This window comes from Solanum dulcamara, chromosome 11 (genome assembly GCF_947179165.1).
Source record: "Solanum dulcamara chromosome 11, daSolDulc1.2, whole genome shotgun sequence".
In the NCBI taxonomy this organism is placed as follows: Eukaryota; Viridiplantae; Streptophyta; class Magnoliopsida; order Solanales; family Solanaceae; genus Solanum; species Solanum dulcamara.
In genome coordinates, this window is record NC_077247.1 from 40615733 (window position 1) to 40641554 (window position 25822).

The window sequence follows — 25822 nt, forward strand, 5'->3', positions numbered from 1 at the left end:
GTATCAACATTAATAGATACAAAAATAAGATATCTGATACATTTAGCCCATATAAAAAAAGACTAAATGTATCATTACCGACTTTAAGAATGATACATTGAAATGTATACGAAAAATTGAGATTTAAAAAGAAAAATAACAATACAGAATAGAAGAAATCATACCTTTGGAAGATTAGGGCATGTTGTAACACCTTCAAATTTTTTGTCTGCTTCTTGGGGTGCTTCTTGCACTGGAGATTTGGACTTCAATTTTGCACGTAATTTATCCATGACTACGGGATCGTTACGATGTTTGGACCTATTCTCGTTGTAACCTTCCCAAGATGAATCAGAGTCAAGAGAAATGAGTACTCCTTGATGTTGGTTTAACTGAGTAAGACCAATACTAGACGATGGACCGAAATCCATATGTATCAAGTAATGTCGATGAAAACTAAGAAAGTTTTAAAAATAAAATCGAAGAAAAAATTACAGTGAAGAAAACATGAAATTGAAATTGAATGAGAATGGAAAAATTGTATTACCTTCTTTAGAAGTTTGAATTTGAGAAGAAGATGGACTGAAATTGAAAAAATGAAACTGCTTCCCCGATGGCTTGAAATTAGGCGAAAAATTAGGATAGTTATGAAAGAGTAATGGGATGTATCGGATAGTTGAAGAGAGAAAGAATAAAAGAGGGATTTTTGATATTTTTATAAATGATAAGGAATAATAGTAAATATAAATATATAAGGTATGTAGTTAAGTAATTTTTTCCTAAATTATTTAATGAAATAATAGACGGACAAACCGACTTTGTCATTTTTTAGGTCTCAATGGAAGTGTCTAAATGAGAAGTGATATCAACATTAGAAAGATATTTATATATTTGGCTTTACACTTTCTAATATGATTTTTTAACTGCTAAGGCTTTTTCTTTGTTGTTCCTTAAACAGTAGTCGCAAAAAGTAGCCAAATACATTGTACTCGTTGTCTGCAGTTGTCTTTTTGATTTTTCAGCAATGATTAAAAGGATTAGGCAATGATCTATCCAAACCTCTTTTTATCAAAAATACTATTTTATATATTTATAATAGATATTGAATCTTCTTCTTGTGTTTATATTTTGAATATCATTACTGAAAATTGTGGTTACTCATGTCATTTCACTTTTATCAATTTTGATGTGTTGCTTCCGATTTGCTAATTAATAGAAACATTTGGTTTGGGCAATTGAATAGTTTCATTTTGGGACTGTTTGAAGTTGTGGGTACCAGGTCCTCTTCTAAATGTATATTGGAGCTCATCAAAAAACTTGTGCAAACCTGAAAAGAAAGATGGTATTGGTATTAAAGGATTACAAGACATAAGTGATACATTTGCCACTAAAAGATGGTGGAACTTCAGGACTAAACGTTCCACGTCTCATTTTTTAACAAGCTAAAGACTGCAACAGAGTGCATCTTGTGTCTAGGAGAAGGGGAGATGAACAATCTCGTGATTGGAGCAAGTTGAAGAGTATCAAATTAAAGGTTGAACCCAATATTAATTGGAAATTAAACAAGGTTGATTGTAGCTTTTGGAAGGATGATTGAATGGGTAATAAATCTATTTTATCTTAACTTCAAAATCCAATAGGATCAAAGTCAGTGACTTTATTGAAGTAAAGAGTTGGAATGTGAAGAAATTGAATATCATCCTGTCGTCTGAAAATATTGTTAATGCCATCATTTAAGTGAAAATAGGAAAAAAGGTCAAAAAACACTCTATGGACGGTAATCTTTCCAATAAGAGTGTGTGGAAAATATCACGACTCCCTACCCTAAAATGAACTTTATTAACCAAATGTGGCATAACAAAATTACATTTAAAATTTCATTCCTCTCTTGGAGATTGTTAAAAAGGAAATTACCTTTTAATGAAAATCTGACTAAACTTGGTAAACAAGTTTTAACTGTGTAAATGTTATAGTAACACTTACCGTGAATCTTTAGAGCATGTATTTGTGCAGGGAAATGTGGCAAGACAATTGTGGAGCTTCTTTGGATCACTACTAGGAAATAGGAATCAATGCTCTTATGCAGAATACTAGATGCACTCTGTAGAATTGGTGGAGGATTAAACCTCTCAATGGGATACACAACATTCTACTTCACATAAATCTAAGCATGGTAAACTTGGAGTTGGAGATATGGAAAAACTTAGAGAGAGTAATTGATAATTCAATTTATCAATGCACTCGTCTCACCTCTGTTATGAAAAATTGAAACATGTTTTTGTTTATAAACAAGTTGTTTGGAAGGCTCTAAATCAGCAAGGATGACAATGGCTTTCTAACATTGTTGAAGTTTAGAGTTCAATAGTGTTTAACATATATGCTTTTCAAAGACCTAACATTAATGGTGAATTCAGAGTCACAATTGTCATAACATACATGGATCAAGCAAATAGCAAGATCACTCACTGTCATAAGGAGAGGCTAACCAAATTATGAATAGCTTAGTTAAAGAGAAGTTATGAGCTTCTCACCTTGATAGATATCAACTTTCTGATAAGAAAGTAGGGAATGCAGTTCATTTGTTTGACCACATGAACTTTCATTTTATTAGTGTCAACTTTCTAATCAGGCTCTAGGGGAATCTTAATAGCTCAGCTGATTAACGCATAAACAATGAGAGTTTGATTCCTCTCCAATTTCCCTTTTCTACTCCCATTTTTTTTATTTTATATAAAGGATATTAAAAAACATTCTACCATTTTAAAATAGCCATCAAAATGAAACTAATTAAAATTGCACAATATTTTGTACAATCATATCTTAAGCTTCGGATTCATCGCCATTTCCACCACCTCTAGTATTAGGTTCAGGTTCGAATAGATCGTCATCCTAATTAAAATTGCACAATAATTTGTAAAAACAACTTTTTATATTTAAGTTAACTAGAAGACGCCAAAAACAAATAAGGAAAATAACCAAATTAATTGTTGTCAATAACCATATCTTGAGCTGCGGATTCATCATCATCTCCGCCATCTCTAGCTTCAGATTCATTGGCATCTCCGGCAGCTTCAAATACATCGCCATTTTCAGCACCTATCGACACATCATCGGAATGTCTATGCACTTCTGATATCGATACTATTACACCTCTACTATCTGGCCTAACAACAACATCAAAAACAAACATCACTCTATCTTCCTCCATATCACTGTCACCATCATCATCACCTCTTTCATCGTCACCACTTTCTTCATTTTTTTTCTCACATTGTTCGTCCACTGGCATCTTATACCTACAAATCGGACACGATCCATTTATTCCCAACCACTTGTCAATACAAATCGAATGAAAACGATGTTTACAAGGCATCTCCTTAGCTTCCTCACCACTTTCAAAATCCAACAAACAAATAGAGCAATCAATCCCTTCATCTAAAACCTTAACCATCGGCATCGCTTCAATGGAAGCTTTTGATGCAGGTAAAAGCCCTTCCAAAATAGGTGTTGCATTGATAGGATGACCTTCGAGGAAGGAGATTATGTTGTTCGTCGCATCCACCTGTACCACAATGTCACGTGTATGTTCTGACTCTGGAGTAGAGGTGATGAATCGTAGAATATGAGGAAGAATCAATGATCTGGCTTCATCTAGGGTTAGCCCTTCCAGAGATGGCAGTAAGTACTCCGATCTCACCTCCATATCGAAGATATATACTTATAGTTTACTAACTCATTATTTTTATTGAAGGGCAATGTTTGTTTTATAGGCTGTAGTGATGTTGTGTGAGATCGAGAAGGTTCTAGAACTTTGAGATTGGGGCTCATTTTGAGTCTCCATTAAGTCATATTAGCACAATCTATGTTCATTTAAGGGGTAAATGCGTAAAAAATTCACGAGTTATGTTGTTTTATAAGTTGTATCGTTAGATGTCTGCGGATGGTTCTAGAACTTGAGACTGGGACCCACATTGATGCTCAAATAGGTCGTATTCCTAGGTTCATCTAAGGGGTAAATGCGTAAAACATTCACGAGTCAAGTTATTTTATAAATTGTATTGTGCGGACGGTTCTAGAAGTTGAGACTGAGACCCACATTAAGGCTCGATGAGTTTGTATTAGTACCGCCTAGGTTCATTTAAGGGGTAAATGCGTAAATAATTCACGAGTCACCTGTTTTATATGAAGAAAAGAGTATAACTAAATTGATTATTGTCAATGACTATATCAAGAGCTTACGATTTATTGTTATCTTTAGCGGTTATCAACTTCATTAGAATCTCTTTTTGCTCTTCCAATATTGACAATAAATCTGCCTCTTAAATTTAATGATCAATATCTTCTCTAACGATAAAATGAAAGAAAAATACATGAGTTCTTAATAAAATTTCATTATATGCAATGCATACTTTCCTTAAGAACTTGTTCTTGCTTAGCAGGAGGTATAACTACAGAACACATTAAAAGGACTTGGAAAATAATGTTAATTTGTACTGGTGTATAGACAAAAATATGAGAAATGTCATTTTTTCTCTTTTCTTTTGGGCCAATATCATTTAATATTACTTTTATAATAAAAGTAACGAATATATTCTAGACATCCAACCATTTTAAATTAGTCATTTGGAAGCAATCAAGGAATAACTAATTAAGATTGTATAATATTCTATATAAATCAAATTCTTGAAATCTCCTACCAAACACGAAACACTGAATGTAATAAAAAGAATAACCAAGTTAATTACATTACAGTCAATGATCATATTCATTGCCACCTGCGATAGCTATCAACACATCATCAAAAATTTTGTTCGCTTTCAACTCCAAAACTGATTCTAACACTATTAAAAATATGGTCAAAACCGACTGACTACATCGATCCAAACAATTGAGAAAAAACTAACTTAGTCTATTTGTTTTTATAGTTATCTTTATATTAAACAACAAATGTTCCTTAGTTTTTTTTGCGCAATTTTGTGCGGGATATATTTATGTAATAAAAATTAGAAATTGACGAATGAAGTTCGTTTTGGTGAAATAACGTTAAAATTTATTTTAAATAAGCCTGCTCCGTTCATCCATTTAATTAATTAATTTTTGAAAAATAATTAAATAATTTACATTCACTTTTATATTTAATTGAAAAATCGATGAACAAAGTGGGTTTGTCCGTCAGTTCTTAGGTCAAGATAAGGTTAAATTATTGTAAAAATTTTAAGAATCACATACTGTATAAGCCTAATTTCATTCTATCACAACCCTTTTTAATTTTACAAAAATCCCTTTAAAAACTCCAAATCTGGATACATCCGTATAGCACTGATACATAACGTATGATACATAAGTTTAATGAGCCTGTTGAGCTTTAAAAGAAAACAACACGTAAAAATTAAATTCTAATTGAGCAAATCACGCACACGAATTTATATCAATCTCTTTCAATTCGCATCAGTTTTAAATCATTCAGAATTCAAATTCCTTTCTACCTCCAACACAACCCAATACGTAACTGTCACGCCCCGAGAGGGTACCCTAGACGTAACCGGCACCCGAAGGCCATTTCTGACCTCCGAGCAAACCACCTGGTCCAGTCACACATTCATTCAATCACATTCTCTTAGCGTAAACTCAATTAAAGAAATGCTATTCATATATGGGGGCCGAAGGCCAAACATTTACAACCCAACAAGACAATAAAGTAAGACTCTTCAAAATAACAGTTCGACCTCCCCACACTCCAGTCTATGAAGCCTCTATCAAAGTCTAAGAGGTGTCAATGACAAGTCCATGGCTACCAACAATCAAAGTAAGGAAATGTCAACAAAACTGTACATGAAGGCTCAACATCCTCCAGAAACTAGGAGGACTCACCAACTAGCTGAGGGTGTAGGTAGATCTTCAACGGAGCGCCGGTTGATGATCTCTAGTACCTATCTCTGCATCATGAAACGATGCAGGCCAAATGGCGTCAGTACATGGAATGTACGAGTATGTAAAATGGCCGAATACAATGAACATCATGAAAGAATTAATCAACTCGGAAGCTCAACTCAAGAGGAATAATAACTCAATCAAATGTCCTAAGTCTAAACAAGAATATGATTTAGACGGGACCAATCACATACAATTCAACTCAATCTGACTCAGAGTACTATCAAGACCTATTTGGGAGTTTCTTTTACCCGACAACCATCACTTATGAGCCAGTGAAAGTACAACAAACCGACGTTGTTACCGCGTCCGTTCATACCTTGCCAGGGTATGAACGAATCAACCAATCATGGATCCAATCTAACCAAGTCCTATAATGTCAGGACAAACATCTCGGGGAAGCATCCGACTTTAACGGTTCAATCCCCCCTACGTTTGGCGACGTAGTTATTGGGTTCGAGTATGGACTTTACTCTTGCTCAATTCGGTGCTCGATACTCCTCCCAAGACTCAATGCTCATAAAACTCCATCCAATAAACTCAATTAAATCATATCGACAAGTCTCATTACAACCTTGTCAACTCATCAACTCTATCATGATCAAATCTTTTCCAATCATACTATCCGGTCAATCTCAGACATATCTTTCAAAAGAAATTTAAATGCACATTTATAGCAACATATAAGCACAACCAATCATTTCCTCTATCCATTTACTCAATCTTTGAAACTCAACACAACTCCAAGGCTTTAAGTCAACCATTTAAGATAAGCAACATTTTTAAGAAAATAGCATCCTTCATCATAATCCACATAATTAAGAAGATCAATAAAACATATTTAACAACTCATCTTCATCGACTCATACTCACATAAAGGCTCAATTTAGGAACTTCTTGGCTCAACAACATCAACACATATAGAATCAAATACATAGGGGACAAAGTTCATACAAGCATAAACCATATCAAGAAACTCCATTTCTATGGACATCTAACCTCAAAGCAAGAATAGGGCACATGGGTGGGCTCAACCCATGTTTTAGATAGCCTTACATACCCTAGTGAAGACTTGAAGAAAATCTTGTGGTTGGGTCTTCAATGGGGGACTCAAATCTTGAAGCTCTTGGACTCCTTTTTGTTGGAAATGGAGAAGAAGAAGAAAAGAGAGAGAAGCTAGGGCTTTTTAGAGAGAGGGTGAGGCTGCAAAGTGTGTTCCCAAAAGACCAAGGGTAACATATATATAATTTGGGTAAGTTCCCAAATTACCCCTCCTCAAAAGTTCTGAAAATAGGCTAAAAATGCACTTGGCGCGATAGTGGCGCGACGCGCTATTGCAGCGCCAGGCTGCATACGCCTAAAACCTGCACACCTCGTAGTGGTGCGCCGCGCCAGAGACCAAACTACTGAGGCATGTTTCTAGCGCGATAGTGGCGCGTCGCGCCCTTACAGCGCCAAGGCCATATTTTCTGGGTTTTGGAAATTTGGCCTGAAAAACCCTACACAACTTTTAGTGGCGCATCGCGCCAAGGACCAAACTACTGAGGCATGTTTATGGCGCGATAGTGGCGCGTCGCGCCCTTACAGCGCCAAGGCCATTTCCCCAGCAGTTGCAACCCAGGCCAAAATGAAATTCATACCGTGCTAGTTCATCTTAGGATCGTCATATCTTTTGACTCCGAACTCCAAAATTTATGTTCTTGGTGGCGTTGGAAAGAAGACTCAACGACATTTGATTTAATAGGTCGTGGGCCACCCAGATTGACGTCCTTCAAAAGATAGGGTCATTACAAGTCGACCCTTATACGAACTCATCCTAAACTTAGCCACGACGAATCTTTTGGATTAAATTTGATCCTAGGGGTCCTTCATGACCCCACCTCACTTATATACTGCTCAAATTCTCAAAGACTCATCTCAACTCATGCATACTCTCCTCAATACTCGAGTTTGACCCTACCCGTATACAAGAAGGGTTTGAATTCTAGGGGAAAATTTTGAGGGGTGTTACATTATCTCCCCCTTGGGATCATTCGTCCTCGAATGACGAGTGGCCAGGAATGGACTCAGGGTACTAATCATAATCAACATTCAGTCATTCAATCAATCAAATTTTCAAACAATTATCAATCAAAACTCAAAAAGGCACAAATGAATTCAAGTCAAGGAAATGGTCATTACCTTTAACATTCTCCTCGGTAGGCACGAATAGGTGTGGGTATTTAGATTTTATGGCTTCCTCTGCTTCCCATATGGCTTCCTCAACAAATTGGTTCCTCCACAAGACTTTGACTGAGGCGACTTCTTTGTTCCTCAATTTGCGAATTTGGCGATCAAGGATTTGGACCGGAACTTCTTCATAGGATAAGTTATCCTTAATTCCAACGCTATCAATAGGGACTACCAATGAGGGATCGCCCAAGCACTTTTTCAGCATCGAAACGTGGAACACCGGATGAATAGAAGCTAGCTCTGAGGGTAACTCCAACTCATAAGCAACACTCCCAATCCGCCTCAAGATCTGGTACGGACCAATATATCAAGGACTAAGTTTCCCCTTCTTTCCAAACCTCATGACACCTTTCATGGGTGACACTTTCAAATACACCCAATCACCCACCTCAAATTCCAAGTCTCTCCTCCTCACATCAGTGTAAGATTTTTGGCGGCTTTGGGCTGTTTTTAGCCTCTCTTAAATAACTCGCACCTTCTCCATGGCTTGATGAACAAGGTCAGGCCCAATCAACTCGGCTTCACCAACTTCAAACCACCTAATGGGAGATCTACACCTTCTCCCATACAAAGCTTCATAAGGATCCATTTGAATGCTTTCATGATAGCTATTGTTGTATGCAAACTCTATGAGAGGTAAGTGATCATCCCAATTTCCCTTGAAGTCAAGCACACATGCCCTCAACATATCTTCCAATGTCTGGATAGTGCGCTCTGCTTGGCCGTCTGTCTGGGGATGGAAGGTTGTACTCAAGTTCACCCTTGAACCTAATCCTTTCTGAAAGGATTTCCAAAATTGGGAAGTGAATTGAGCTCCTCTGTCTGAGATGATAGACAAAGGAACCCCATGCAATCTAACGATCTCCTGTATATACAACTTTGCATAATCTTCTGCGGTATCAGTAGTCTTAACCGCCAAGAAGTGAGCTGATTTCTTCATTCTATCCACAATCACCCAAATGGAATCATGTTGTTTTCGGGACTTCGGCAAGCCTGTAATAAAGTCCATGTTGATCATCTCCCACTTCCATTCTGGAATATCTATGTTTTGGGCTAAACCACATGGCCTTTGATGCTCAACCTTCACCTGTTGGCAATTCGGGCACTTGGAAACAAATTCCGCAATATCCTTCTTCATCCCGCCCCACCAATAGATTTCCTTCAAGTCATGATACATTTTAGTAGAGCCTGGATGAATGGAGTACCTGGAACTATGCGTTTTGGCCATAACCCTCTCTCAAACATCATCGACATTCGGCACACATAATCTATTTTGGTACCTCAACACACCATCTCCCCCTTTGGTGAAAACCATTACCTCTTGTTTGTGAATAATTCCATTCAATTGGAGAAGGATGGAATCTTGGTCTTGCTTCTCCTTTACCTCTGCCACAAGTGAGGACGTAGACCCATCTTGAATAGTAACTCCGCCTTCATTGTTCTCTTCCAGATGAACTCCCAATCGGGCTAATCTGTGTACCTCTTTCGCCAATTCTCTCCTTCCTTCCTCCACGTGGGCAGTGCTACCCATAGACAACCTGCTAAGAGCATCAGCAACAACATTAGCTTTACCTGGATGGTAGAGGATGCTCATATCATAGTCCTTGAGTAGTTCAAGCCATCTCGTTTGCCTCAGGTTAAGTTCCTTCTGGCTAAAGACGTATTGCAAACTCTTGTGATCGGTGAATACATCGATATGTACTCCATACAGGTAGTGGCGCCAGATTTTAAGCGCAAACGCCACAGCCGCCAGCTCAAGGTCATGAGTTGGGTAATTCCTCTCGTGAACATTAAGCTGTCTTGAAGCATAGGCTATCACCTTCCCCCTTTGCATCAACACCCAACCCAAACCAATTCTGGATGCATCACAATAGATCACAAAACCCTCTGTACCATCGGGCAAGGTTAGAACAGGGGCAGTGGTTAGCTTAGTCTTCAATTTCTGGAAAATCTCCTCACAAGCCTCGGACCATTGGAACTTAGCCTTCTTTTGAGTCAGCTTAGTCAATGGTGATGATATGGAGGAGAATCCCTCTATGAACCTTCGATAATAGCCAGCCAAACCCAAGAAGCTCCTTATCTCTGTCGGGGATGTAGGTCTGGGCCAACTCTTCACTGCCTCAATTTTCTGAGCATCAACCTGAATACCATCTCTAGATATAATGTGGCTTAAGAAGGCCACTGATGCAAGCCAAAATTCACATTTAGAGAACTTTGCATACAATACCTGGTCTCTTAAAGTTTGCAAGACGACTCTAAGATGATGGGCATGCTCCTCCTCATTCTTGGAGTAAACCAGAATATCATCTATGAACACAATCACAAACATATCAAGATATGGCTTAAATACTCGGTTCATGAGATCCATAAAAGCGGCGGGGGCATTAGTCAACCCAAAGGACATGACCAAAAATTCGAAGTGGCCATAATGAGTCCGGAAAGCAGTCTTCGGAATATCATATTCTCTCACCTTCAAATGGTGGTAACCGGATCTCAAGTCTATCTTTGAGAAGCACGTGGCACCTTGAAGCTGATCAAATAAATCATCTATTCTGGGGAGAGGGTATTTGTTCTTTACGGTGACCTTATTGAGCTGCCTGTAGTCAATACACATCCTAAGGGACCCATTTTTCTTTCGAACAAATAGGACCGGAGCTCCCCATGGTGAGACACTCGGCCTAATAAATCCCTTATCTAACAAGTCCTTCAACTGCTCCTTTAACTTTTTCAACTCGGCTGGGGCCATTCTATAAGGAGGAATTAAGATAGGCTGGGTATCAGGAAGAACATCAATCCCGAAGTCGATCTCCCTATCAGAAGGGACTCCAGGCAGATCTTCAAAAAAGACATCCGGAAACTCATTGACAATCGGAACCGACTCAAGGGATGAAGACTCAATATTGTCACTTTTCACTCGGACAATGTGATAAACACACCTTTTGAGATTAGCTTCCTGGCCCTAAGGTATGAAATAAACTTACCCTTAGGTGCAATCGGACTACCCTTCCACTCTATGACAGCCTCATTCGGGAATTTGAACGTGACAATTTGAGTTCTACAATCAATAGAGGCATAACAGACATAGAGCCAGTCCATGCCAAGGATCACGTCAAAGTCAATCATGTCCAACTCAACTAGGTCGGCCAAGGTATCCTTGTGATAAATGGACACAGTACAATCTCTATAGACTCTCTCAGCTAAGACAGAATCACTGATAGGAGTGGCCACACTAAAAGGCTCAAGAAAACGTTCAGGAATTTTATTGAATTTACTAGCCACATAAGGAGTCACAAAAGATAGGGTGGCACCCGGATCCATCAATACATAACAATCAAAAGAAGAGACTCGAATCATACCCGTCACGACGTTTGGAGAGTCCTCTTGATCTTGGCGACTACCCATGGCATATAAACGGTTTGTACCTCCGTCGGTGCCTGAAGTAGTGCCCCTTTGATTACCTCTAGTCGGTGGTGCGGTGGTAGAATATTGGGCCCTGTTCCCCCATGCTGGACACTCCTTCTGAAAATGGTCTATTTGGCCGCATTTATAACAACTCATCCTTCCCACTCTGCACTCTCCCAAGTGAAACTTGCCACACTTGATGCATGGTGGCTTCTCTTGCGCACCTTGACCCATGCTAGCTTGGGATTGAGAACCCTGGGGTCTGAAATTCTGGCAACCTTGCCCCTGCCGATCATACCTGTTTTGCGGCATCGGTGCACTGGCGGTAGATGAGGCATAGTTGGAAGGCTTCTTCTGGAAGAAGGACCTGTTGCCCTTGCCTTGCCTCTGCTCATTCTCATGGCCCGTTGATTTTGCCTTCTTGCTCAGGTGCTCTTCTCTATCCTTTCTTTTCTCATCCTCCACCTGATGAGCATACACCATTAATCTGGAAAGATCCATATCCGAGATCAACAATGCTGCCTTACACTCCTTCTTCACATGCCTCCCTAATCCGCAGACGAACTTCCTCATCTTTGACTTCATATTCGGAATCATTTCTGGAGCATACCTGGATAGCTGGATGAACTTCAGGCCATACTCCTTAACTGTCATTCCCTCCTGTTTTAGATTAACAAATTCCTCCACCTTCGCTTCTCTCAATTCTCGGGGAAAGAAGTGGTCAAGAAAAGCTCCCTCAAATTCATCCCACCTAGCAGGTTCAGCATCTTCACCTCTACCTTATTCCCATTGGTTATACCAAATGTTTGCCACCTCTTTGAGTTGATAAGACACCAACTCAACCCCCTCAATTTCCGTAGCATGCATAGCTTTCAGGATTTTCCACATTTCATCAATAAAGTTTTGGGGATCTTCATCAACCTTAGAACCCGTGAATGCCAGCGGATTCATTCTCAGAAAGTCTCTAATTCTAGTGGCAGCAGATGGCTCCTAGGAACTAGAGCTGAGAGTCGACGAACCCTGATTACCACTTCGGGCAGCCATTAGTTGCGTAAGCATTGCAATTGCCCCTCGAAATTCTGCCTCTGATGTGGGTGCAGGTGGAGTAGATGGCACTTGAGGTGCCTCCGCATATCTCGCGGGTCGGCCTCTAGCCCTTGCTGGGCGTGCCTCTGACTGTGGCATCCCTGTATTATCAACATTCCTCTGGCTAGCGGTACGTTTAGGAGGCATTATCTGTAACGTATAAACGCACGAATTAGAAAGGAGTCTTATAGAGTTTTAACTCTATCGCACGAAGTCAGAGTATGGAAGAAGTGAAACAATTCCTAATGTCCTATAGCCTCCTGCTTATAAGTGTGGTGCACAACACACCCATAAGCAAGACTCTACTAGACACGGCTTCATAGACTCCCTAGGATACTTGAACTCTGTGCTCTGATACCATGTTTGTCACGCCCTGGAAGGGTACCCTAGATGTAACCGGCACCCGAAGGCCATTTCTGACCTCCGAGCGAACCACCTAGTCCAGTCACACATTCATTCAATCACATTCTCTTAGCGTAAACTCAATTAAAGAAATGCTATTCATATATGGGGGCCGAAGGCCAAACATTTACAACCCAATAAGACAATAAAGTAAGACTCTTCAAAATAACAGTTCAACCTCCCCACACTCCAGTCTATGAAGCCTCTATCAAAGTCTAAGAGGTGTCAATGACAAGTCCATGGCTACCAACAATCAAAGTAAGGAAATGTCAACAAAACTGTACATGAAGGCTCAACATCCTCCAGAAACTAGGAGGACTCACCAACTAGCTAAGGGTGTAGGTAGATCTTCAACGGAGCACCGGTTGATGATCTCTAGTACCTGTCTCTGCATCATGAAATGATGCAGGCCAAATGGCGTCAGTACATGGAATGTACGAGTATGTAAAATGGCCGAATACAATGAACATCATGAAAGAATTAATCAACTCGGAAGCTCAACTCAAGAGGAATAATAACTCAATCAAATGTCCTAAGTCTAAACAAGAATATGATTTAGACGGGACCAATCACATACAATTCAACTCAATCTGACTCAGAGTACTATCAAGACCTATTTGGGAGTTTCTCTTACCCAACAACCATCACTTATGAGCCAGTGAAAGTACAACAAACCGACGTTGTTGCCGCGTCCGTTCATACCTTGCCAGGGTATGAACGAATCAACCAATCATGGATCCAATCCAACCAAGTCCTATAATGTCAGGACAAACATCTCGGGGAAGCATTCGACTTTAACGGTTCAATCCCCCCTACGTTTGGCGACGTAGTTATTGGGTTCGAGTATGGACTTTACTCTTGCTCAATTCGGTGCTCGATACTCCTCCCAAGACTCAATGCTCATAAAACTCCATCCAATCAACTCAATCAAATCATATTGACAAGTCTCATTACAACCTTGTCAACTCATCAACTCTATCATGATCAAATCTTTTACAATCATACTATCCGGTCAATCTCAGTCATATCTTTCAAAAGAAATTTAAATGCATATTTTTTTTATTATTTTTTTTTTTATGGGAACAGACCCTACACGAGGCTCCCACCTCTCGTGCACAGTCAGGGGTTGAGCATCACCCCCAAGCCTTAACATAAATAAATAAAGTAAAAATACAAGGAGGGGGACATAAACCTTACCTCCGATCCTATGGTGGTTCATAAGTCGGCTAATCTATTAAGGTCGGCTAACTCATCCCCGATACAAAAAGGAGACTAACTATAACTAGAAAGCAGTAAACCTATGAGAGGACTCCTCCCGGTACAAATCGACTAAGAAAGCATAAATGAGGGAGACTCTCCCCTTCCATGAGAAAACAAGAAAGTAACCTACACTATTCCTATTCAACTATGCTACGTACCATACATAGCTAAATTGAAGAAGAACAAGTATATGAACCTTCTATCTCGCATGGGGTGGGAAAATTCTTTTCATCTTTGCCCTTTTTAGTCTTGTCATACCAAGTAAGTCCCAATGGAAGGTTGCATCCACTTCAGGATTGAGCATATATCAGCTAAGGAGGATGAAGGTAGAGGAAGTATATTGAGTTGTAGCAACCAGCATCCTTGGAGTTGTTGAGGAAGGCCTTGAAAAAGCTTGTTGCCTGCTGCAAATTGAAGATGCAGTAGCTTTGAGTGTGGCTATTGTTATGGAGTAGAACTGTTGCTGCCTTGTACCTAGGCCACTGATGATGTGGTTGTTCAGCCCAGCTAGTAGAGGATCTTCTTTTGTGCCTATATTCACAAATAAACCAACAAGGGGCTCCAAAGATTTTGTCTGAAGTATGGCTGCTGCAGGTAATGAGGGGTGTTGGATGGTGTTGATGAGGTCCTAGCCTGCCATGCTTTAGTTTCCTTTCGATTGCATCTATGGGCAAGCTATTTTGGTTGTATGCTATACTCAAGAGTAGAGTCCTCTTTGTGGTGAGAGTTGTCTCCTTGGGACACCTGCACAGACACACAATACCAGAACAATATACAAAACAAACCTGCCAGCTACTGTACCAACTACTATTGGCTTGTAATTGTACAGTGTGTGTTGTATATTGGTGAAGCAGAAGTTGGTTGATGTTGGTTGCTGGTGGGTTGGGGATCAATGCATTCTTGAGGTTGGAGTTGCATCTGGGGTGCAGCATTGCTGCTGCAGGAGTTGCTGCAAGTGTTGAGCTATTAGAGAAGGCATAGATGGAGTAGTGATTAAGAGAGGAGGTCCAGTTATGCCCAGCTACTGTCTCCCTTCTCTTGGGAATCTTTGAACCTACAACTACATAGCAAACAACACCAGAAAAATACACTAACAAGCAGGTTGATGTGATGAAGAGGTCCAAGTAAGCCAAGCAATTATCTCCCTTAGTAGGAGGATCTGTGAACCTGCGCAGACAAACAAAGCCAGCAAACCACATAACCAAACAAATTTGCAAGCTACTGTAACTAGTACTATTAACTTGTAATTGTTCCTTGTGTGCTGCAGGATGGTGGAGATGTTGATGTATGCAGCTCCTTGTTGCTTCCAAAGAAGAATTGATCAGCTCCTTCTTCTCCACTTCCAAATGGAGTTGTGATCAATTCTTCTTTGGAAACTCCATTTCTATGGACATCTAACCTCAAAGCAAGAATAGGGCACATAGGTGGGCTCAACCCATTATTAGATAGCCTTACATACCTTAGTGAAGACTTGAAAAAAACCTTATGGTTGGGTCTTCAATGGGGGACTCAAATCTTGAAGCTCTTGGACTCCTTTTTGTTGGAAATGGAGAAGAAGAAGAAAAGAGAGAGAAGCTAGGGCTTTTTAGAGAGAGGGTGAGGCTACAAAGTGTGTTCCCAAAAGACCAAGGGTAACATATATATAATTTGGGTAAGTTCCCAAATTACCCCTCCTCAAAAGTTCTAAAAATAGGCTAAAAATGCACCTGGCGCGATAGTGGCGCGTCGCGCCATTGCAGCGCCAGGCTGCATATGCCTAAAACCTGCACACCTCGTAGTGGCACGCCGCGCCAGAGACCAAACTACTGAGGCATATTTCTGGCGCGATAGTGGCGCGTCGCGCCCTTACAGCGCCAAGGCCATATTTTCTGGGTTCTGGAAATTTGGCCTGAAAAACCCTGCACAACTTTGAGTGGCGCATCGCGCCAAGGACCAAACTACTGAGGCATGTTTATGGCGCGATAGTGGCGCGTCGCGCCCTTACAGCGCCAAGTCTATTTCCCCAGCAGTTGCAACCCACGCCAAAATGAAATTCATGCCGTGCTAGTTCATCTTAGGATCGTCATATCTTTTGACTCCGAACTCCAAAATTTACGTTCTTGGTGGCATTGGAAAGAAGACTCGACGACCTTTGATTTAATAGGTCGTGGGCCACCCAGATTGACGTCCTTCAAAAGATAGGGTCGTTACAAGTCGACCCTTATACTAACTCATCCTAAACTTAGCCACGATGAATCTTTTGGATTAAATTTGATCCTAGGGGTCCTTCATGACCCCACCTCACTTCGAATACTGCTCAAATTCTCAAAGACTCATCTCAACTCATGCATACGCTCCTCAATACTCGATTCGACCCTACCCGTATACAAGAAGGGTTTGAATTCTAGGGGAAAATTTTGAGGGGTGTTACAGTAACAGAGTTTATTTCTTTGAAAAACAGAGACTGATACATGATGAACTTAACAATTTTGTTGAGCCATTCTGGAATTTTGGAGAGTGATGTAAGTTTTGCACAATACAAGAGCGAAGGAATAGTTGTTAGTCAAATGATTTCGTTCGTGAATTTCAAATCTGTTATTGCAGCGGAATTAGATATCGACGAGATGAGGAAAAATATAGAAATCGGATGCATAAATGAAGGAAATTTATCTCCAATGATAATTAGAAACAATATAGGAATAAGACTGTATTTGGAGGTGAAAAAAAGGATGGAATTGGAATGTATCCATTATGCATTGATACAAGTGATAAAAATGGTGAAGAGATACATTACTTTAATCCTTCGTCAAGTGAAATTGTCTGTCTCGAAGGTTCAGGAAAAAATACACACGCACTTGTTGTGGTTGAATCAAAAATTAATGATTCATGTTACATTTTCGAATTAGAATTAACGAATTACATAAGTGATGTAAATAGTACAAATATGAAGGAGAAGAAACTGTATAAGGATAAATCAACACTGATCTCTGTTATGGTGAAATACAAAATAGAACACAACTTCAATTTCAAGGTAAAGAGATCTGATGTGAAAAGCGACGTAAGACTTTTAGTGTATTGTGTATCTGATACAAATATATGTTTATTGATTATAAATTATTGTGATGCATTCCTCTTGCTTAATGTTAATGATACATTGTTGTTCAAAAAATGCTTATTAAATTATAGATATCCGCCTTTTATTGTGATATTAATAAGTGTTAGATATATAAAAATTTGTATGTATCTGATACATATTAAAATGTCTATTTTAATTTGAATTATAAGTGAATGTATATCAAAAGTAATGATTTTATTAAATGTATCAAATACATCAAATAATTATACATTGAATTCTAATACATAGCCTTTAAAATAAAATTTGAGTCTGATACATTGAATTCTGATACATTATCTTTTGCCAGTACATTTAAATGATACATCACAATGATGTACAACCAAAAATTCATGATACGTAAAAGCCAATTTTTTTATATATGATAAAGTTCATCATACATTATTGTATATGTGATTGGGTATTTTTTTATGAAATATTATAGATTTTGAATGACACGTGATACATTTTTTGAATTTAAATGAATCTGAAACATGCAGCTATATTTTAGTATGTTATTCTGCTGGCTGTGGTTGGACTTTGAAAGCACCTTGTCGAAAAAATTCAGATATATTCAAGATTAGGTACTTCAATAGTGAGCATACCTGTCCATTAAGAGATAGGATGTTAACAAAGGTTCAAACTACAGTTGTATTTTTAAGTGGTGTAACTGCTCCTAAGTTGTTCAATCATAAAAGAATTCATAACCCAAATGGCATAATTGAAGATATTAGAGCAATCTAGAGAATTGAGATTTCTTACCAACAAGCATGGCGAGCTAAGGAACTTGCACTAGAGATGATAAGGGGTAAACCTACCGATGGTTATAGAAAGATGCACATATACATACATATGCTCAATAATGTGCACCCAAATTCGTATATAAGGATGCACAAGTCAGAACAAAATTAATTTATGTATCTGTTCATATCATTGAGACCCTTTTATGAGGGAGTTTGATTTCTATAGACCTATAGTTGTGGTTGATAGTGCACATCTTAGTGCAGCTTACAAAGGGACCTTTATATCAGCAAGCACAATTGATGGAGCAGGTAATTTATTTGTTATTGTTATTCTGTTGTAGTTAATTTGATACACTTTTCACTAATACATGACCTTTCAACTATTAGAAAAAACTAACATTTGACTGAAGTTTTTTTGATTAGGTTGCATATTGCTATTAGCTTATGGAGTTATCAACACCAAGAATGATTCTTCATGAACATGGTTCTTTCAACAATTCAAAAACTCATTTGGAGAGAGGAAAAAAATGTGTGTTGTATCGGATAGAAATGAGAGTATAATGAAGAGTTTAAGCATTGTTTTTCCAAATGTTCCCCATTATGCATGCATATGACATCTTTGAAAGAACTTGTGTACAAACTTCAAGAGGAGCAAAAACACACTGAGTGATCTGTTCTACTCAATGGCCAAATTCTACAGAAAAGAAGACTTTGAAAAATTAATGGCTAAGGTAGAAAAAATTGATTATGGGGTTAAGGAGTACCTTGAGATAGTTGGGTATGAAAAATGGTCTAGAGTTCATGCAATAATAAACAGAGAAAGAATGATGACTTCAAACATTGCCGAATGTATTAATGGGTGCCTTGTTGAAGCACAATAACTACCTATATTAGAGTTCTTGGAGGTGGTTAGACAAGACATGGCACAGTTACAGCTTACCGAGGGCATGACCTTAGATAGGAGGGTGTGGAGGACCCATATTAGGGTAGAAGGCTAGTACATAGTCTCGTTATTCTTCCTTATTAGTAGGCGCATTAGCGCACTATAATTTCTTGTGTGTTCATTTGCACCCAATTTATGTTTATGAAGGATATGTTAGTACCAATGGCGATGGAAAGTAAAAACTCATTAAGGGTTCCTTGATTGTGGTTCGTGGTAACAAACATCGTGGTCTATACTGGACTATGACTTTTACTTGTGCCAATATGGTGAATGCAGTTGAGAGCGATAACTCTTCAATGTTATGGCACAAGAGGTTTAGCCACATCAGTGAGAAAGGACTTAATGTTTTGGCCAAAAAGAAATTATTGTCAGATTTCAAAGTGTGAGCACTACTTGGCTAGAAAACAAAATGGAATTTTCTTTAAGTCTAACCATCCTTCAAGAAAGATAGAATTGCTTGCGTTGGTGCACTCTGATTTATATGGTCCAGTAAAGACAAGGACTCTGGATGGTGCACTCTACTTTGTGACTTTCATGATGACTGCTCGAGAAAGCTTTGGGTCTATGTCTTGAAGACTAAAGACCAAGTGTTAGGTGTCTTTAAGCAGTTTCAGGCTTCAGTTGAAAGAGAAACTGGAAGGAAACTGAAATATATTCGTACTGATAATGGTGGTGAATATTGTGGACCATTTGACTAATACTGTAATAACACTCTTTTGATTTTTCATCTTACTAAAATATTGTTAACACTCTATTTTTCTTCAAAGATTATTTTTCTTGTATATAGTCTATAAAAACCTCACAACTCTCTAAATATTTTTCTCTCTGTGAATTAGTGTCTAACAAATGAGATTATGTGCTCCTTTTATAGGAGAAAAATCATTCCTATGATGTCATTGGTGACATCATGGAAGACACCACAATTTCAAGATTTGTTGTATTTTGTTGAAGACAAAAAGTGAGCTGCAACTTTTGACAATTCTTACAGCATAATTGTTGACTGAAAATTTCAACTGCGCTTTTGACAACAATTACAGTAGCAATTGTTGACAAAAATTCATGGGATGGAACCCACAATGCGGCCAGCAATAAATGAGACCAAATTCAGAATATATATTTTAGGAGAGGATAACAGCAATGCAAGAAGATATTGAGAGTTGTGTGAAGGAATACGAGCATTCAATTTACAACCTTAAGGTAATGGGTGACGTAGCCTAGGACATAATAAATCCCTTTTAAAAATCATTATACAAGTGTATTCTCCAACTTCCCAACGTAGTGTAACCTGGTTATTGAGTTTTCACGTGGATTAAAGATTCTTTCAAAACTAGAGACTTGAGACTAGAGACAGGATAGAAATATTAGGCTAAACATGCTAATGACCGAGCTTGGAGCAACATCGATAAGGTGATTTGAGAGAGAGAAGCCCAGAGAAATAGAAAATAAGGAGCGAACTCAATTGAGCAAACGTGTTAAATTAGGTTCTAGGCCTAACTCACACCTCAAAAACTAGCTCAAAGGGAGGAGGATTGTTCAAGCGTTATAAGCCCATCTCATTAACCATCAATGTGGACTTTTTGTCAATCTTTAACACCCCACCTCACGCCCAGTGCTTACCATGTTAATTTTAATTTCGGGGGCTTAACATTGCTCTGATACCATGTTAAATTAGGTCTTAGGCCTAACTCACACCTCAAAAGCTAGCTCAAAGCTCAAAGGGAGGAGGATTGTCCAAGCCTTATAAGGAATCCACCCATCTCATTAACCACCAATGTAGGACTTTTTGTCATTCTTCAACAAAGGGACAACCAAAGTTTGGGTGGAGTAGTTATGGGATTTAACGGCTCTTAATAGGCCAATGTAAAATGCAGAAAACATACCTAAAGCAGCATCAATATCGTGCATCACATAAAGTGGAGTGGGTTTATAGTGGTGGAGAGCAAAAACAAGAGCCAATGAGCTGAGGGTCTGCATATAAATGTAGACTGGTGCATACTCAGATATTGAGTCAAGATTTGGGTTCATCTCTTTTAGTTGAGCTTCTAGAATTGCAACCATCTCCAAAGCTCTCTTAAGGTCACCAAGAGTGCCATCCCTCAAAGTTGTTTGAAGCTTTTCTGGATCCACAAAGTTCTTTTGAATCCTATACCAAGAGGAACAAATACGTGTATTCACAATAATATCAACAGAGGATATGAGTGTATGTATATAAGATAGATATATAAAAGCTACAGCATCCCAGAAAATGGTAAGAAGTCAGCATTTTAAAGAAATCCAGCTTACTGCTCGATATGCTTTGAAAGAGCACTAAGCAAATCATCAAGCATTTTCTTATATCCTTTGCCTTTGAGCTCCAAGTCTTTATAGGCCTTCTTCATAGCTTGTGAGTTGTAGTCAGCATCCACCTGCAGCTCTAATTGAACTGGATTAGAAACTCATTCTACAGAGAAGCAAGAAAACTTTATAGAGACTGGCACAAAACTTCTGATGAACGCAATTGATCCACATTCTTCTTCAAAGTTTCATACTCATTTTTAGCATCATTCAGAGAAGCAGAGTGCTGGTCAATGAGCTAGAGAATTATGAAAACACATCAAAGAAAAAAAAAGAGTTATAGACAACTTTAATGCAACATTCAGAATCATAAAATGCCGAAAGTAAATGGAGATATTATCTAACCTCCTGTATCTTATTATAGTCCTCTTTAACAACAAATGCTTTCTGTTCGATCTCTTTGAAGGTTCAAAGCAACTTTTCTTTCTCGGCAGCCAGTCTTTCCTTCTCTTTCTTTGATTCCTCAATCCCTTTTGTGAGCTTCTTAATCATTTTCGGTCCTGTTTCTATCTGAAATTTGCTAGGTTGATCTCTGTGCCTTTTTTATCAATGTCCTGGTGAAGGAAGGCAAAATAAAAAGCAGCATGAATGGTGTAATTAAATATGCAATTCAACATGCACAAGGTCATATCCACTTGCAGATTGAATTTTGGTGACCTTTGGATTTTGATTTTTCAAACGCTCACCACCAGCATTCTCATTTTTTTCTGAAGTTCTTTAGCCTGAAGCAATTAAATACTTTCTTAAAGCAGCTTTTACCACTTGCCATGCTTTAGGTATTTACAGAAGTGTCTTGCAAAATGCACAAATAAAGCAATACTTTACCTTCTTTTTTAAGTGTTGTGAACTTTGTGCAAGCCTGTCCATTTCCTTTCCTTCAGAAGACATTGTTTTCTTGAGTTCCTTTAATCTACTAATTTCATCCTTGCTGGGTTCAGATGCAACCCTTAGGGAATCCAGTTGCTTTTCAAAATCATTGTGTTGGGACTTTAAATTGTCAATCTGTCCCAAGGAAACAATTTTCAGTTAGCTTTAGATGCAAGAGCGAAACATGGAGCAAAGAATAGAAATATATATACATAATGATAAGCACAACAAGAACAACAAAATTTCAGGGACAGCTCAGACCTCCTTGAAGCTTTTCGCTAATTCCATCTCAAGTTGAGAAACGGCCTTCTCTGAGGCCTGGTAACACTTCACTGCATCTGTAAATTTTTTGGCTACGTTCTCAAAACTTTCAACCAATGTCGGAAACTCGTTTTCTTCATTTGACACGGCTTCTGGAGAAACACGAGCAGCTAAGAGAAGTCAATTATGCCCTTAAAGCAATATTATGCTCTGTTTCAAATTGACTTCCACAACGAAATCAATTTTCGATATATATATATATATACTTTTCATTTGTATTGGATATGGATTAAGCGTGTGTTTGGTAAGAAGGAAAATGGTTTCTTCAAAAACAAATTGATTTCTAACTTATTTTTTCATGTTTGATTAGTGAGTGGCAAATAATTTTCAGAAATATTTTTTAATGTTTGATTAATGAACGAAAATATTTTTTAGAAAATATCTTTTAATTTTAGTTTGAGAGTAGAAAATATTTTTAGGAAAATAGTTTCTGACATGAAAATCAATCCTAGTAATTGACTCGGAATTCGATCACGACCCTTGATTTGGGACTCAACTCGACTTTCAACCTAACTTCCAATTTTAGACTCGATCTCAACTTTCGAATCGAAATTCGACCACATCTGACTCCAGACCTAACTTTCAAATAATTTGATTTTCTTAAAAAATAATTTTTTAATTTTTTTTTTTTGAAGTGAGGTGGGGAGTTGGAAGGCTGGCACGGAGGTCGGGGTTAGGGGTGGGTGAAAAATTAAATTTTTAAAATTTAAAATATTTTTCAAAAATATTTTTTTTGTGTGGATGGGTGGAGAGGGGCTGGTGGGGTGGGGTAAAAAAAATTCAAAAATAAATTTTTAATTTTTTTTTATGTGTGTGAAGGGGGGGGGGGACTGGTGGGGTGGGGGCTGGTAGGGGGGATCGAGGTAAGGGATGGATAAAAAAATAAAATTTAAAATTTTAAAATATTTTTCAAAAATAAATTTTTAATTTTTTTGTGGAGGGAGGGGGCCGGTGAGGATGGGGTGGGGGTTTGTAGGGGGAGCGAGGGAGGGGCAGGAGTGGATAAAAAAAATGAAATAATATTTTTTAAAAAAAATAAAGTTTTTTTAAAAAAATTGGGGTAGGATGGTCAGGGTAGGAATGGAATAAAAAAAATGAAACTTTCAAAATGTGAAATATTTTTCAAAAATAAACTTTTAATTTTTTCTTAAAAAAGAAATTTTAATTTTATTTTTTTTAGAGGGATGGGGGTAAAAAGAAAACATTGTATTTTGAAGTTGGAGGAAAGTTTTGAAAAATGTTTTTTTTAGTTTTTGGAAGGAAGTCATTTTCCTCAAATTTAAGGAAACTAAGTTGATTTGAAAACTATTTTTCAATACATTTAGCCAACCAAACATGAGAAAATTAGAAAACACTATTAGTTTGACATTGATTGATTGAGTTCTTAAATTATTATAACAAACATAAATGTTCGATAAGTATGGTGTAACTTTTATTTGAATCAATTATATTGAGAAACCAAATTCTTTCATTTGTTTTATTATTTTTTTTAAAATTATGAGCAGCCAATACAAATTAACAAAACTGACAGGTTCCGGAAACCACTTAATTACTTTTGCTGCTGCGTAGCTCAACAGAAGGTTGTGCAGCTGTTGTAGTCTCGACTACAATATAGTCTAGTCCAGGACAAGCGGTTGATATACCAATATCATACTTTGCTGGAAAAAGAAGACGAGGTGAATCAAACCAGATTGAAACACTAGATGCAATTAATATATTATCAATGACGCTATTTCAAATTAGATGTCCAAGAAAATAATGGACAGAGAAGTATGAAGAAAATTGCCCCACAGCCAGTTCCATTCCAGCTTCATATGTTTACTCATCACCACTAAAATATAATACAGTAGCTTGCCCAATAATTTCATTAACTTAACCTGCAAATGAAAGAAAACATATGAAATTGAAGGAGTATCAACTAGTATTTAAATATGAAACAAAAACACTAACCATCTACAGCACCCAAATCACCCACTAGACCATAAATGCCCTGTGTAAGATTTGCCTCCTTAGCATGCAATATTGCTTTAAGAACAGATCCCTGACTTTTTTCAGATTCCATTACAGAGCAGATTTTTCAAGAGCAATCAATTTTTCTTGTTCTTGCAATCACTCAATGCATCACCGGAGCTCAGAAGACATCTCATAAATGGTAAAAAAAAATTAAAATGGCAGACTCTTGATGCACACTTGTTGCAGAGTTCGAGCTTCAGATGCTTTAAGCTTCAGATTTCAAGCTTACTCCTGGCATCATTTATGCTTATTGATTTCATTTCTATCGTTTTCTGTATTTCCACAATCTGCTCTAGAGCTTGCTCATAAGTAGCATGAACAGCCTCATGCTGAAATAAGTAAAAGGCGATTTTTAAATGATATAATCTAGAGCAAACTTAACTAGTGCAGCGGTTTAACACAAAAAAATAATTATAATTACGGAATTTATCAACAAACTGAATGCATTTAGCACTTGATATTTCTGTCACGTCTTAAGATTAAAATAATTTTCCAAATCTCAAAGTTTTCAGTTTGTGCATTCTGACAACTTTTGGTACATGAAGTGCCATGATTCATGAGCCAATAAACTTATGCCATTGCAGATGCATTCGGAGGTATAAAGCTCTTGTGCTCAATTGATAGCTTTTCCCAAGGCTCTAGTTCAGCACGAACATCAGCAAGCTCACTTCTGAAAACCTCAGTTTCAACTATTTGCCAACATCATACAATAATGAGACACTTATATATACATACCCATTTTAATTATATAAGTGGGGTTTGAAAACAGCATACCCATTTTAAACTCATAAGTGGGGTTTAGGATGTATACACGGACCTTACCCCTATCTTTATGGAGTAGAGAGGTCGTTTCAATATCACAAATATATAATTTAATATACACAATAACACCTACGACGCACGTATCAAGAAACTTAGTAACTATAAAAATGCCAATAGTCTTGCTACAATCATTACTAGTAAAATTTGCACCAGATATCTACTTTTACATATGCTATTTAAAACTGAGTTAATTTTTTTAGTCTATATAGGATAAACCTCACATACCAAACCAGATCATCTCATCTCCTCTTCCTCCTCGTCCTGATTCATACTTTGAAATATCTTTTGATGAACTCCTCTAGTTTAACGAATTTAACACTTTGTTTGGATGGTTGTTACATATTATTTTATAATGTATCGTATTGTATTGTATCATATTATATTATTTTCATGAAT

At 37.9% G+C, this 25822-nt stretch overlaps 1 protein-coding gene and 1 pseudogene across 1 annotated transcript; both read right to left on the bottom strand.

Moving 5' to 3' along the window:
- Positions 1-2799: 2799 nt before the first annotated feature.
- LOC129872573 (E3 ubiquitin-protein ligase MPSR1-like) lies at positions 2800-3846 on the bottom strand. Its single transcript, XM_055947531.1, has 2 exons — positions 2978-3846; positions 2800-2868 (listed from the first exon to the last, which is right to left on the bottom strand). Exons 1-2 carry the CDS (start codon positions 3680-3682, stop codon positions 2800-2802), a joined length of 774 nt encoding a protein of 257 aa, XP_055803506.1. The 5' UTR covers positions 3683-3846.
- A 14059-nt stretch (positions 3847-17905) lies between these two features.
- On the bottom strand, positions 17906-25382 carry LOC129872574 (structural maintenance of chromosomes protein 4-like; annotated as a pseudogene).
- Positions 25383-25822: the final 440 nt, after the last annotated feature.

Coding starts and splice junctions, on each gene's coding strand:
- LOC129872573 (XM_055947531.1), bottom strand. CDS start 3,682: ATGGAGGTGAGATCGGAGTACTTACTGCCATCTCTGGAAGGGCTAACC. Junction 2,869..2,977: donor AATCCGCAGCTCAAGATATG/GTTATTGACAAC, acceptor AATTTTAATTAG/GATGACGATCTATTCGAACC.